This window comes from Arvicanthis niloticus, chromosome 24 (assembly GCF_011762505.2).
Source record: "Arvicanthis niloticus isolate mArvNil1 chromosome 24, mArvNil1.pat.X, whole genome shotgun sequence".
Classification (NCBI taxonomy): Eukaryota; Metazoa; Chordata; class Mammalia; order Rodentia; family Muridae; genus Arvicanthis; species Arvicanthis niloticus.
Window position 1 is genome coordinate 21,511,545 of NC_133432.1, and position 16,111 is coordinate 21,527,655.

General features: G+C 42.6%; 1 protein-coding gene across 2 annotated transcripts in view; it reads right to left on the minus strand.

Moving 5' to 3' along the window:
- The window catches only part of Galnt17 (polypeptide N-acetylgalactosaminyltransferase 17), a 428,653-nt gene that overhangs the window by 262,296 nt on the left and 150,246 nt on the right, over positions 1-16,111 (minus strand). For both annotated transcript variants that reach the window (XM_076923061.1, XM_076923062.1), the window contains exon 2: positions 9,546-9,729. In XM_076923061.1, coding sequence (XP_076779176.1) covers positions 9,546-9,729 — 184 coding nt within the window. The remainder of the gene's footprint in view (positions 1-9,545; positions 9,730-16,111) is intronic.

Sequence of the window (16,111 nt, forward strand, 5' to 3'; positions counted from 1 at the left end):
GGTAGAGCCCCTGCCTAGAATCCTCCAGTAAGGAGCTGGGGGCGTGGCTCAGTGGTAGAGCCCCTGCCTAGAATCCCCGAGGGTGGGGCTAGGTATGTGGTTTGGTAATAGATTACAGCACCTGTCTGTGGTCTCACTGTGCCTAAAAAGAGATGGAAAATAGAGTTGGGAATCCGCAGAAGCTCCAATGCCAGCTAATGAGAAGAATAAGAGACCCTACTTCAAGCAAAGTGGAGATGGAGGAGCAAACTTGGATTTGTCCTCTGACCATGCAAACACACCCACTCATGCATATACGTTGTGCGCACACACACACACATACACACACACACACAGAACTTTAAAGAATGCCAGGAGAACAGCTGGGGATGCAACTCCTCACACACATGCTTGCATGTGTGAGTCCCTGGCTTCCATTCCTAGCACCACACAATACAGGATTGCTGGTATACTGGGACAATGATGGGCAGCCACAGTCGTTCATTACATTCCCTGTGAGCCAGCAAAGAGGAGTCTGGGAATTCCATCAAGACACGATCAACGTTTAATGAGTCTAAATTTCCAAGTACTTTTGATTTGATCATTACATATACAAACATCCAATTATCACCTTATACTTCGTGAACACACACATTATTGTATTGAATATAGAAGAAAATAAATAAGATACAATGAGAAACATAGTCACGGTCCCTTCTGCAGGGCTCTCCTGCTCTCAGAACTACTCACTCTCTTCTCTTTCCCTTCCTGGACCTGGCCTCTACCACTTTCAAGAGCCCACAAGCCTCCTTACCCTCTTTGATATCCTACAGACCTAGATAGGGCTCATTCTTCCCTGACACACAAGGGACTTCAGTCATGCAACTATTTTTAATAATTTATTTTAAAACAAACAAAAAATGGAAAAGAAAAATAAAAGATATAGACCAAAAAGAATACAGACACAACCTGGGAAATAAACCACTCATATGAGAAAGATCAAATGTATCACATTCTCCTCCTCCCAGGGAGAGAATGGGGGTTGCTTACACAATTATTCTGAAAAGGCTGTTTTGTTAAAAAAAAAAAAAAAAAGTAATGTTGATGTACAGACATTGGGAACAAAAGCCCCCAAACCTGTGCCACATTCTACAGTAAATTCTCTGTGGATGGAGGAGCGAACTGTAAGACAATCAGAAAAGTCAAAACCAGAATGGAATATTTATAAGTATTGGGAGGGATGCTATCTTCTCAGGCTTTAAAGCACTCAGGAAATGAAAAAATGGAAAGATTGACAGTTTCAGATTCGGAGGAATTTAAAATACCTGCCCAGCAGCAGAAAGTGAGCCACAGAATTAGAAAAGCAGGAAAGCCATGTTTCAGAATGAGATTTGAAAAGCAAGGGGTTAATTTTACAACTACCTAAGATTTCATTTATATTTACTAGGGGACAATTTTCTCAAGTGTGGTTAGAATGAAAGCAACTGGGATTCTGTTATAGTGAAATCCATCCACTTTAATCTGATCCTGGGGGGACTTAACACAGGATGCCACCCACTGGGAGATCACTTCCTTAGAGGAGAGACAGTGTTCCCATTTCTCCCAGGCAGCTCTCTCTCCTGGACCCAGGGCTCATTTTCAGAGAAGTCTAATTCAGGGATAAGGCCCTTGCTATTCATTGACAGGGAAGACTATTTGCAGACAACACAGGTTAATTTGGTCACTTCATGTGACACTCTAAACTTCCAAAGTGTGTCTTTGTTTATCTTGCACAGCCTGGGGCAATTCTCCTAATCATCCCAAATGCCATTTTCAGATTTATCCTACTAAGAGTGTCCAAATAAGACAGGGAACAGAATAGCACTGTCCAGCCAAAATTTTAACCTTTGTCATTGTATCTAATTTTCTTGCATATAATATACATTGTGTATGTGTATATAAGTCAGAGGGCAGCTTGCAGTTCATTCTCTCCTACTATGTGGGTTTCAGGAATCGAACTCAGGTCACTAGGCTTGGCAACAAGTGCCTTTACTCTCTGAGCCATCTTTTCAGCCCACATTTTATGCTTGTATTGTGTATATATTGCATTTTGATTGTAATTTCACTGAAATTTTACAGACTTATATTTTGCTTTAGTTGAACTTTTATTAAACCAGAGCATAAATTATCTCATATCTCTTCTGTAATCCCTGTTTTTTCTGAACAACGACAACTAAGGTGATATTTCTTGTTTGTTTGGTATTACTTTATTTTTTTAAAAAAAACCCTGTGTGTGCACATATATGTAAGAGTGTGCTGTACATATATATGTTGAATGTCTTCTCCCATGATTCTCTGCCTTAATTTTTAAAACAGGGTCTCTTACTGGATCCAAACTCAACAAATGTTTCAACTGGTTAGCCAGCAAAATCCAGAAATCTATCTGCTCTCACTCCCTCAACAGTACAATTACAGATGTGCAAATGCTAACATTTCTGACTTTGGTGTGTGCTGGGCTCTAAACTCAGGGTCTTTGTGCTTGCCAACTGAGCCATCTCCACAGCGCTGGTTTAATTTAGTTTGTTTGCTGTGCTGGCTAGTCTTATATCAAGGTGACACAGCTAGAAGTATTTTGAAAGAGGAAACCTTAATGAGAAAATGCCCCTCCCAAGTTGGCCTGTAGCCAAGTCTGGTATTTGATTTATGTTCTGGATTGATGACTGGTGTGGGAGGACCCAGTTCACTGTGTTCACTGTTCTGGCCCTGGGTAGTACTATAAGAGAAGAGGCTTGAGCAAGCCAGTCAGCAGCACCCCTTCTGTAATGGTTTCTTCTGTAATATTTGGCTGTGATGTCTTGGTAAGAGGTAAATCTGTGTGGAATAACAAGCAAGCCTGCCTCACTTCCTGCCTTGGCTTCCCTCTACGGTAGATGATGACCTGGGCTTGTGAGCTGAATAAACACTGTCCTCACCCAAGCTGCTTTTGGTTAGAGTGCTTTTCCAGAGCCACAGACATAGAATAAGGACGCCCAGAAACACGTCTGCGTGTGCATGCCTGTGTGCTCGCGTGCCTGCATGTATAATTGCATGCGTTGTATGTGTCCTGTTCAACCTCCTTCTTTCCTTATTTCCAACTCAAAGAGTTTAATTACCAGTGCCTAGTGGAATGGGGACTTTCTGTTGGCTTGATCCTGTGCAGGTAATCACAGCTGCAGTGAATTCAAGTACATGTGGACAATAACCAACTCCTCTGTACACGGCAGCATCTTACAGCGTGTCTCCATCCTTGGGCTCCTACCCTCCTTACACCTCCTCTTCCACCATGTTTCCTAAGCCTTGGATGAGGGGTGATATAGGTATGCAGGTCTGTTTTTTCCCCTCTCTAATCTTGCCAACTCCTTTTTATCTCTATTTATCCAAATGATGTCCTCAATGCTATTTCCCAGCCTTCCACAGACTTGCCTATTTTTGCTCAATTTTAAACTTATAGGATTTATTTTGATTATGGTTATTTTCATAACGGGGATGTTCTCATTTTGTAAACAAAGCATCCTAGGATCCCTGGAAGACAATTATGGTTGTAAAGCCTAGAGTCTCTCTGCTTTCTTCAAATGCCATTTGCTGTTATTATTAAGGCCTGGGTTTGCTTTGTCATTGCTGTTGTTGATTTGTCTGTGTATTCGCTGACAATAGACTCTGTGCTCTGATGCCTGAGGCTCCCATTTCTCTAGTTTCTGAGGAAGTAGGACTGGACTAGGAAGATGACTTAGTCAGCAAAGTACTTTTCTGGCAAGCTTGAGGACCCGAGTCTGACAACATAGAAATCCAGATGTGATGGTCACACCTATAATCCCAGTCCTGAGGAAGTGGAGACAGGAGGATCCCTAGGGCTTGCTTGCAAGTCAGCTCAGCCTAATGGGTGAGTCATAGTCCCAGTAAGAGACCATGACTCAAATAAGCAAATGGAAAATTCCTGAGGACCGAGATTAGAGACTGACCTGCATCCTCCACAAACACACATGTACATGTACACACATGCACACATATATGCACATGTACATAGATCACAAACACTGAGTAAGGCAATATTGTATAAAGATGGAGTTTATCAACAAGCACTCCATATTAACAGTCATCCTGATACAACCTGGATCTGAATGAGAGAAAAACTTCAACTCAAAGATTACCCAGGTCAGACTGGCCTGTGGAGGCATGTTTGTGGGGGTACTGTCTTGATTATTAATTAATATAGGTAGGAAGGCCCAGCCCACTGTGGGCAGCACCATTCCTAGGCAGGTGGTCCTGGGCTGTATAAAGCTAGGTAAGTATGAGTCTGTCAGTAAACCAGCATGCAGTGTTCCCTGTGGTTTCTGGTTTGGGCATCTCTGTTTTGATCTCTTCCCTTGGGTTTCTGTCCTGACTCCCCTGGGTGATGAACTGTGACCTGGAAGTGTACGATGGAATAAACTCTTTCCTCCCCAGTTGGTTTTCATCCGAATGGTTCATTACAGCAACAGAAAAGAAACGAACAGAAATAGGGAGATGACTACAACCCTTCCATTCCTATCCATATCCAGCCATAAGAGAAACCTCTCCTGTCTTGTCCTGTCCTGTTCAGGTTCTGGGTATGGGTATATGACTTTTCCTTCGGGGATCATATAACCATCCTGACTTCATTTGGGAATATAGATAGCACTTGGCCTGGTAGCCATGACAACAGCTTGAGCAAAATACCACAGTGATAGATGATAGATAGCTAGGTCTGTGGTAATAGTAATGGAGTTTACTCCCCTCCATAACAGAAGGAGATAGTGGAGGCTCTTAGGTCCATCACCTGGGATCCTACCCATTACTCTTTCTGCCTCACCACTAGCTGCAAGGGATCTTGGGAAATGCTAGACCATCTAGAAGTGTTAGATTAACTAACTGAAGGCAGGTCTCCATGATGCATCATCTATGACATGATCATCTACTATGGAGTGGATTTTCTGTGGTACTGAAGCTCTGGGGTCATTCATGCTCCTGTAAGTAGCCTGTCACCTGTGCTCCGTAAGGAAACCCAATAAACTCATCAGATGACCAAATTGGACTTCAGTGGAACCATTATTTTGGTCTGATGTCATAGTCCTATCTGTGACGAGTAGACGTTTATTCATGTCTCCCCTGGAAAGCTAATGTGACAGTAAGTCCCCAGGGTTCTGACCAAGTTGTATTCTTCTGCTCTAACAATCTAGTCAAACTATTGACTTGGCAAAGGAGAATCACCTTAGGGGAAAAAAAATCTCAATTGAGGGACTGCTTAGATCAGATTGGTCCATGGGCATGTCTGTGGCAGATTGTCTTGACTGTTAACTGAAGTGGGAAGACCCATCCTGAATATGGGTGATAGTATTTTATGGGCTGGGCCCTGGATGTATAAAAGTCACTGAGAAGCACCAGCAGGTGGACAAGTTAGAATACATTTTCCCTTCGTTGTCAACTATAGATGTGATGTGACTAGCTGCTTGAGTCCCTCACCTTAAATTCTCTGAAATGATGCACGGTGCTTTGCAATTATAAGCCAAACAAATCCTTCCTCCTCAAAGTTGCTTTCTATAAGGCTATTTATCACAGCCAAGGAATTAAAACTAAATCAATCATCTGTCCACCCATCTCACATAGGTTAGGTCTCAGTTTCTCTAACTGGCCACCAATTACCATTTATCCATTACATTTCCATCTTCCGAAGTCCTGTAGGTGTTGGGTGATGTCACCAACTATCTTCTTTAGTTTTCCCTTTCCATGCTCTGTACCCTTTTCCCATCATATTAGCAGCTTCAGAAGGAACCAGAAGTAAATGTGGGCTTGCTTCACTATGCTGTACCACTGAAGACACTGAGACTTTCTACTGCAGAGAACCACACCGTAAAGTTTGTTTTCTGTTCCTTTGGTCTGACCCATTTTTATCCCCGCCCCCTCTCCACTCCTCTTCAGATGCTTCTTCCTATGTTATCCTTCAAGCTTTGGGACATCATCTCAAGCAAGAGATGCTCAGACACTCCCTTTGCATCCTGTGTGTGCAGTTGCCATGGCTGCTGTGGATCACTGTTCCCCAGGACTAATGGGGCTGTTGCTCTCTTGAGTTCTCAGCAGCTGAGATTCTCTGCAAGAGATTGCTGCTAATTTTTCATCGTGGGGGAGGGGGGAGCAGAGGTTCACTAGGCTCTCCCTGTGGATCCGGCAGTAAAGTTGCTGGGGAAGGGAGGCGTGTCCTTTGGTAGTGTAGCCACTGGAGGTAGTCTGTGTTCCTGGAAGTAATTTTAAGTAAACTCATTGTGCACCAAGAATTGGGTGGATTCATTCTGATGGCCTGACCCTGGTGCCTGGGATATCTAATCTCAATTGCCATCTTGATGACATTCCAGATGGCTATGCAAAAACAAAACACAGTCCTCAGGACATATTCTGTGAAGGAGTTTCTAGATAGAAGCAACTGGGGTGGAAAGATACACCCTGAATGTAGGCAGCACTATCCAATAAACTGGGTTCCCATACTGAATAAAAAGGAGAAAAGTGAGTTGAGAATCAAGAGTCCCCTTACCCCTCCCCCTCTTTCCTTCCTGATTGCAGATGCAATGTGACCAGCTACCTCACACACCTGCTACCATGCCTTCCCCACCATGATGGACTATACCTTTAAACTGTGAGCCAAAACAAATCCCTTCCTCCTTAAAGTGTCTTCTTCTTAGATATTTTGTCACAGGAACAAAAGTCTCCATATCTTGAGAGAACAGATCTCCCTAGGAAAGTTTGTATAACAGGGTCTCACACCACCCAGGTCACCTTATACTGGGAGGACGTCCTTGCCTGTCTGTTTCCCTCCCCGACAAGAAGTAAGTAGACTAGGCTATACTCCTTGCATCATTACATCTCCACGGTGCAGCCAATCTCTGGGTGCATCATAGAGGCTCACTGATTTCTGTTCAGCCAAACCATTTCTAATACATTGCATGTTGGAGCATAAGGGAGCAAAAACCAGGGCCATGTTTATTTGCCAACATGGAACTAAGAAAGACTAATCAGAAAGCCAGAAGGTACCAGGAAGACCAGGAAGTGAAAACTGCCAGATGTTTTTTTTTTTTTTTTTCCTTCTTTTTGAGAACACAAGTCACGAGTCCGGGAAGACAAAATAGCATGCAACGGGGGTGATGTATATTTTTCCTAGTGATTCAAAATGAATGTGCACTTATTAGAGGCAGAGAGCGAGATTTAACAGGTTTCTCGGCTAATGCTGTAATTTTAAATCCATTTAAGATAATTTTCTTTATCTTGAATTTATTTTTCTCAGTAACCAGGATACTTAACTGATTTGCACAAAACCCATTTGAAAAAAGAAATAATCTACTGCAAGCGAGGGCAGATTCTAAATGGAAATAAAAAAAAAAAAAAGAAAGAAAGAAGGCACTGAAAATCTAAAGAAAATGGAGATTTGAGAAACCAGAGTGAGCTCCTACATAGTAAATAGGGACTCTGGGAGCTCCAGATTGGGTGGGGGTGGGGTGCCACCCTTGATGGAGGAGCTGTTGGCATCTGATGGCTGTGAAGGGTGGGTGAGTCATCCTGCTTTGGGTACTTGGACTGGTAGGTCACCTGTGCACCAATGGATGTCCCCACACCCACATGCTTATGAGCAGAAGACATGACATTGGGGACATGTAGAGGGAGATACTTGGGGAATTTGAGGCTGGAAATGGGGGTGGGGTAGATATGTCCATATTTCATTGTATATATGTCTGAAATTTTCAATAATAATAATGACCGAATAACAACAACAAAAAAAGGAATTACCCAAATTATTTGAAAGAGAATATGTATGTAGAGTCTCCAACATTTTTCCTATGGATTCGAAGCTTGGAAGTAAGCACCTAACCAATGCATAGACAGGAATGAGGAAAGATTGATCAGCAGAATATACAACAGCACAACATCAGACACAGCCTGTAGATGTAACGAGTCATCGTAAGTGATTGTGGGGCTGGAGAGATGGCTCAGGGGGTAAAAAGTGCTTACTGTAAAAGTAGGAAGAACTGAGTTCGATCCCCAGCACCTATGAAAGTGCCAGGCATGGCAGCACGCCCTTGGAACCCCAGCTCTGGGAAGGCAGAGGCAGGAGGATTCCCTAGGGCTCACTGGGCATCCAGCAAGCCTAACTGAATTAGTGAGTTTCATGTTCAGTAAGAGACCCTGTCTTAAAAATTAAGGTGGAGAGACAGACAGAGAGACAGAGACAGGGACAGAGACAGAGAGAAAAAGACAGAGACAGAGACAGAGAGACAGAGAGAATAAGATAACTGACATTGGGACTGGAGAGATGGCTCAGCGGTTAAGAACATTGACTACACTCCCAGAGGTCCTGAGTTCAATTCCCAGCAACCACATGGTGGCTCACAACCATCTGTAATGGGATCCGATTCCTTCTTCTGGTGTGTCTGAAGACAGCTACAATATATATATATATATATGTATGTATGTGTATATATATATATATATATATATATATATATATATATATATAATAAATCTTTTTTAAAAAGGTATCTGACCTCTACCTCTGTCTTCCACGTGTACATACACATACTTGCTTGTATACTCCACTACACATATGCATACACACAGGAATATAAACATCAAATCAAAAAGACAATTACTCATAATTACTCATCAATTACTCATAATCTATAGTAAACAGACTCAAAGATAATATTTTAATCTTGTCATATATTGGCACATGATAGTATATAATATTATCAATATGCTAGCCATAGAGGCTCATGCCTGTAATTCCAACATCTGGGATGCTGAGGCAGGAGGCCTGATCATGAGTATGCAGTCAGTTTTGGCTACATAGCAAGTTTGAGCTAGCCTTAACTATACAACATTATATCCACAATCAATAAATAGATTTAAAAAAAGTTCAACAGATTGATGATAAACAGGGAGATGACAGATATAGACAGGGAGAGAGAGAGAAAGAGAGAGAGAGAGAGAGAGAGAGAGAGAGAGAGAGAGAAGATAATAGACATTAAAACTTTAACAATTGACATGTTTAAGCTAAGATACTATGGTGATTATTTTAAACTTAAAACCTTTTATATTAAGACCCTTTCTATACATTTTTTGTATTTGTTCTTGTTTTATGCTTTTATAACATTTTTGCCTTTTATTTTCTGAGATGGTATCATGTCTGGTCTCAAACTAACTGCTTAGCCCACATTGGCTTCCTATCTCAGTCCTGAGCTCCAGATACCCCTGCCTCCATTTCTCCAGTGCTGGAGTTAGGGGTGTGTCACCATGCCTGTGGTGTTAGGGATGGAACCTGGGACTTCATACCAGAACCTACACTAGGCAAGCACACTATCAATTAAACCACATTCATGGTCCTTAACTTTATTGTTAATTTAGCTAATATTTCCTAAGCAGCAAAAGTCCTCGATTAACTGATTATAGATGAGACGGGGAAATAAAATCCCTAGGTGGTTACAATGAGAAAGTATCACACATTGAGTCAAAGCCAGCCAGCTCCTTCCCGGGGCACAGCTGTAGCTTACTTGGTAGGACGATAATCTGGAATAGACCGGTCCAAGGAGATCTTTTCACTGAGGTAGGAATTGTAGCCATACTTTTCATGAGGTCCTTTGGCTTTTTCTTCTTCAGAGGGGGAAAGGGTGGCCGGAAGGCCCCCTTTGCCCCGCCCACCATACCCTTCGATGAGCCCGAGAGATTTAGATAAGCCTAAAAGAAAAGAGGATCGAGAGTTATTCCAAAACACCTCCCCTAGATACATCATAGAGCTTCTTAGCACAACATAAAACTATGACTACAGTTCACATATACTGCATATATATACATATACATACATAATATACCTACATATACACATATACATATATACATACACACATATATACATGTATATATACGTATATATATATATATATGTGTATATATATGTGTGTGTATGTATGTGTATATATATATATATATTTGGAGACTATGTGTCCAGAAGCAGCATCTGATGGAGCCCAGGCTGGCTTCGAACTCACTATGCAGCTGAGGATGACCTTGAACTCCAGATCTTGCTGCCTCTACCTCCCATGTGCTGGCATTACGAGACCGCCCCTCAAGCATTCAGATCATACAGTAGTGGGATATTTCTATGGAGAGAACGGTCGAGGCCATGCTGAGCTCTGAGGTTTGCCATCTGAATATGTACAGGGAGTCCCCGTCCCTTGCTTTACTTCTGTAATCACATGGAAACAGAGACCCTCCCCCCCCAAGACTTGGAGGAATGAAAACCAAGAACCCAAGAAATAAGATGTATGTAGAGGCATTGTCTCTGCCTGTCTCCCCTTTCTCTTTAGGACAACTATAGTCAGGTTAAGTCTGCAGGAAGGAGAAGGTTCCAAGGACCTCACAGACTCAGACTACATATCGGGAAACTGTCAGGCTGTGGGTGGGAGGGTTGGGGGAATATGGCTGTAGTTGAACTAGGAAAGAACAGATTAATTTCACCATGAGCTAAAACACGAGCTGCAACTTGACAGGACTCTTCACCTAATAGTTTTATTTCAATTCTATCTCAATGGCAAAGAGAAACACAACGTGGTTGAAGATAAATCACAGAGAAGAGAAAAAGACTATAAGGGAGATAGCCACAACACACAGCGAAGGAGCCCTCCATGGCAACCCTCTCTAAGCAGCTGCCGTTCCCAGCATGTTGATGGGTCCCTAGCCACTGTCAGGTCATTCCACAAAGACCTTGAGGAGTAAATATACATAGCAGAGCTTCGAGAGGGTGAGCTACTTATCTAGGAGAGTGTGTGCTTCTGGCTGTTGTTGATTGCAAAAGTGCGAGACACTTTGTATACATGCACATGTGTGTGCATGCACACACGAACATGTGCATTCATACACTCTGGAGTCCTGGGAATTGAACTAGGGCCTCTGATATTAGTACATTATTTTCATCACTGAATCAATGACATATCTCAGTTCCTTTCTGGAGAATTCCAGGCAGGCACTCTACTACTGATCTAGGTCCCGTGTCCTTCACCCGGTAATTCTAGCCAAGTGCTCTCCCACTGAGCCACACTGCCAGCCTTCATTTCTACTGTGGACAGCATGAACATAGATCACTGGTATCTCTCAGTTTTAAGAGTAGGCAGTGACTGATCCTGAGTGGACCTAAACTTTGCAGGGAGACATCCCTGGGCAAGTCCAAGCCAACAATTCTTCGGGTCACGTGAGATTCTGCATCGTGAAACACCAAGGTGCACAGTCTGTTCTAGGTATTACTAACTACAAATGGGAATATATTTGGTTACCATCAAAATCAAAAGCAGTTTGGATCAATCCAGGGCAGTGCTGTGCATCCTGCAGGTGGTTCTCGTTTACTGTGTTGTTCTCATACTTGGACTCTCTGCTGGTAGCTCCCGCCTAGCAGAGACCGCATCAATGAAGATGCTCACTTCTTGCCTACATCTTTGTCTCTAGTAAAACAGTCCACTTCGATGTAGAAAAAAAAAAATACCGCAATACCATCGACATTGCCAAGCTCCAATGGCTTCCTTAGTCAAATACAAGCTATTCGAATCATCTGATGCCAAGGCAAGGCTGTGTATATGTAATCCCATTGCTCAGGGAGCTGAGGCAGGAGAGTGTGACTTCAAAGCTGGTTCAGGAATATAAATTAATGAATTATACTTGCTAGTGATAGAGCCATCTGCTAGAGGAATGGAAAATGGAAAATGGAAAAAGAATGCAGCAATTCGTCAACATGCCAAATACAGTGACCATTTGGCCAAGGAGTTCAACCCCTGGGTACGCATCAAAGCACAATAAAAATGTAAAACTCACACAAAACTCAAGCCAAGGGCTCATAGCTGGTTCACGAATATCACCCAAATGTAACCGAAACGTAATGTTGGCAAACAGTATTGCACTTGGCAATACAAAGAATAAAGTGGCCATGAGTGGTGGTACAGGTACCACAGATAGAGTAGATAGACAGATAGATGATCTCTCTCTCTCTCTCTCTCTCTCTCTCTCTCTCTCTCTCTCTCTCTCTCTCACACACACACACACACACACACATACACACATATGATGGATAGATGATAGATGGTAGATGGTAAATAAATAGGCAGATAGATGACAGATAGGTAATAGATGACATACAATAAGGGGTGATAGGTAGGTAGATAGTTAGATGATGGATACATAGATATATGGTAGATAGATAACAGATGATGGATAGATAGATGATAGGATATAGTCAGGTGATATATGATATATGATATATATGTATATCGTATATATATATGTGTGTGTATACACATATATATACACACATATGAAGTAAGGCTCTTTGGGTGCAGCAGGGCCACATCATCTCATGAGAGCTGGGATCACAGGATGCTTTAAGCAGGTGAATACTATGGGACCTATAAAATACCCTCACTAAGCCATAAACACATAACCTCTTGTCATGAACCATTCTGTTTCCAGAGAGACAAACGAGAGGGTACACATAAAAACGTTGCCGTGAGACACAGAAACACTCCATAAACTTATTTTAAGTTGCATACAACGCGGAGCCAAACTTGTAAGAAAGGCAAACACCCAAGGAGTCAAAGGGAGAATATGGAGACAGTCTGCTGAGACAAGAGGGATGAGCTCATCATTAACTTAACATTAAAGGCTGATGTACGGAACAGGGGACACAAGGGCTCCCAGAGAAATAAAATAGAAACAGATATCTCTGTAAAAATTGGGACTCCGTTAGAAAGTGTACCTAGAAAGGAAGTATTTTTTTATTATTATTATTATTATTATTATTATTATTATTATTATTATTATTATTATTGTTAGGAGCCGCGGTGAGCGTGACAATATTCGCCATTACAAGATGGCGTGGGCATCCTGTGCTCCCACAAGTAAACAACTAACTGCGCAGGTGCAAAAGGCAAAAGCACGCCAAAGTCACTGCCCATCCCGGGGCGTAATAAGGGGTGATGAGTGAACAGCCAATCAGAAGTGAACACACCACTCTAGGGTACATATAGCAGTGCCTTTCCGGGCTTGGTGTCTTCCGCTTCTGCTGATACAAGAATAAAGCCTCTCTGTGGTAACTACCTGAACACTGCCTTCGTGTCTCTTTCGCGGGCGAAGGGGACTCGGGGTGGCATGGAATATATTATTATTATTATTATTATTATTATTATTATTATTATTATTGTCAAAGGGCTGGGCTGTTTGGTATCTGACTCATTTGTAGGACATTGTCTTTCAGTGAGGGGTTGTGGGGCGTGGCTCAGTGGTGGAGCACATGCCTAGTTTCCCCCAGTGATGGGCTGGGGGTGTAATTCACTGACCAACAGTGTAGCAAAATTGGTGCACTCCAGGCCCCAGTAAGAGACCCTGTCTCAAAAATCAAGGTAGATTGTACCTGAAGAATGATGGCCAGGGTTGACCTCTAGCCTTCACATGCAAACACACACACACATACATACACACATGTATACATGCAAAATAACAAAGATTAAAAATGCTTGCCCATTCTATCAAGGACATGCTGGGAATTTGGTTCCTAATGCAATGTTTTTTATTTTTTAATTTTTTTCTTGTCTTTTCCCCCTTTTCATGTGGTATGATTTCTTCCCAGTATGAAAGACTCCTACTTAGCAGACTCACAAAAACCACCACGCCTCCCAGTACAATGTGACAACTATGAATTATATATTTCGTGGTCCATGTGTTTCCATTTTCCCCCCAATTTCATCTGCCAGAGAGGCACAACAAGGCAGCACACATTTCCTCCGGATTTTAATGTGCTTGCTTAGCAGGCTCCCCAAAACACGGGAAAGACGAATAAGAGTTCAAGTCCATGGACAATGGCCAAGTTAGTCTCTGCCAGAGAACATTGCCACTGGCATCTTTTGAAATGACCCCAGGGCATTAGTTTTTTTTCATGGCTGTGACAAAATACCTAATTCAAGAGACTCAAGGAAGGAAAGGCTTCTTCTGACACTCGGGGAAGGTACGGCAGCTGAAGTGTGAGGGAGCTGGTCACACTGCATCCACAGGGAACGGTAAAGGGTGCTGGCGCTCTACTTACTCTCTCTGTGTTATTCTGTCTGGACTCCAGCCAGTGGGATAGCGCTGCTCACACTTAAGGTAGGTCTTTCCTCCTCAATTAACCCAATCTATAAACCTCATCACAGACATGCCAGAGATTGGTCACCTAAGCTGACCGTCAGGATTAACCAACGAGTGTGCATGCATGTGCGCACACGCACACGCGCGCGCGCACACACACAGAGAGAGAGAGAGAGAGAGAGAGAGAGAGAGAGACAGACAGACAGACAGACAGACAGACAGACAAGGTTCTTTTCCAAAAGGGCCCCTTGCTCTATGGCAAAAAAAGCATTAATAGCACAAGGACCTGAGTTTACTCCCTAGAACCCTCATTTAAAGGGCCAGACATGATGGAGCACACTTATAACCTAAGCACTGAGGAGATGCATTCCTGGGGCGTACTAGCCAGCCAGCCTGGCTTTTTTTTTTTTTTTTGCCAGTTCCAAGCTAATGAGTCCTTGTCTCCATAACAATATCTGATTTTGGCACATACATGTTTACACACATGTACATACAGTAGCATACATACACAAGCATGCATGCATATGCATATATATGCACATGCATATATGTGTACACGCACACACAGACACACACACAAGCCCTGAGAAAGTCACACAAAAGAAGAGTGAATACAATAATAAATCTATATCCATAAAGAAGAAGATGAACACTAATGAATGTCACAGAGAAATCAAGCTTGAAAAAGGCCAGCTGAGTGTGAGAGAAAGGGCATTAGAGGCTGGAAAGATGGCCCTGTGGGGAAAGGAAGTGTCCCCAGGGCGATAAAGAGTAGAGGAGGGAATCAAGGCTGCCTCTCAGTGAGGAAGCAAGAGCTTGTATTTAACAAGAGCTTTTTATTCCCACAATAACCAACCAGAATATATAATAGTGAAGGGAATCTATTTATAACAGCAACAATATTGCATCGGCTCCAGCAATAACCAATAAGACTAATAAAGAGATTTTACTAAGGAGAATAAAATACAACCTACATAAACTGGCAATGAAGGTGTGTTTTCTAATTGGGGCAATGAAGATGTGTTTTCTAATTGGAAGGTGGAACAGTAGGAAACTAAAATACTACACTCTCCAACGGAGTCTCTCTAGGAAGGGTGACAGGATTCGAACACAGAGCCCTGCACATGCTAGCTGGGCAATCACACTTGCACTGGGCTAAACTCCAACGTTGATTTCTTCTTCTTTTATTTTTTAAAATTACATTTATTTATTCATGTGTGAGAGAGCGAGAAAGAGAAAGAAAGAGAGAGAGGAGAGAGAATTATTTGTGTGTGTAGGTGTAGAGGCCACAAGACAACTTGTGACAATGGTTCTGTCATTCCACCATATGGGTCCTGGGGATTAAACTTGATTTTTCAGGTTGGTGGCAAGTGCTCTCTCTCCAGCATCCCTTTAACTTTTAAGTACGGGGACTTGTGTGGGTATGTACATAAAAGTGCAGGTGCCTCTAAAGACCAGTAGAGGGCATCAGATACCTGGATCTGGAGTTACAGATGGTTGTGAGCCACCCAAGTTGAGTACTGGAACCCAAACTCAGGACCTAAAAAGAGGAGTTCATTTTCTTAATCACTGAGTCATTTCAGCAGTCCCTCTTAACATGCCATTTTTGGTGCTTGAATCTGGAAGTTAATAAAGGGTAGTCAGGGTAACCTAGAATGCAAAGGTAAGAAAAATTATGCATTTTCAAAAAGGAGAAACAGAGCCGTGGAAATGAGTCTGTGGTTATGATGATAGAGTGTTTATTGAGCAGGTAGGAGGGTCTGAGTTCAGATCCTTGTACCCATGTAAAACCCATAGACTGCACATGTAACCCCAGCAGCATGGTGAGCTGAGACAGGGGGACTGTTGAATTTGGCCCCCAGCTGGGGTCGAGGTTTCAGGTGGTTCCAGAAACTCTAGGACGTGGGGTATGGCTTGAGGAAGTACCCCCAGATTCGCATTTGGAGGTTGTAACTGA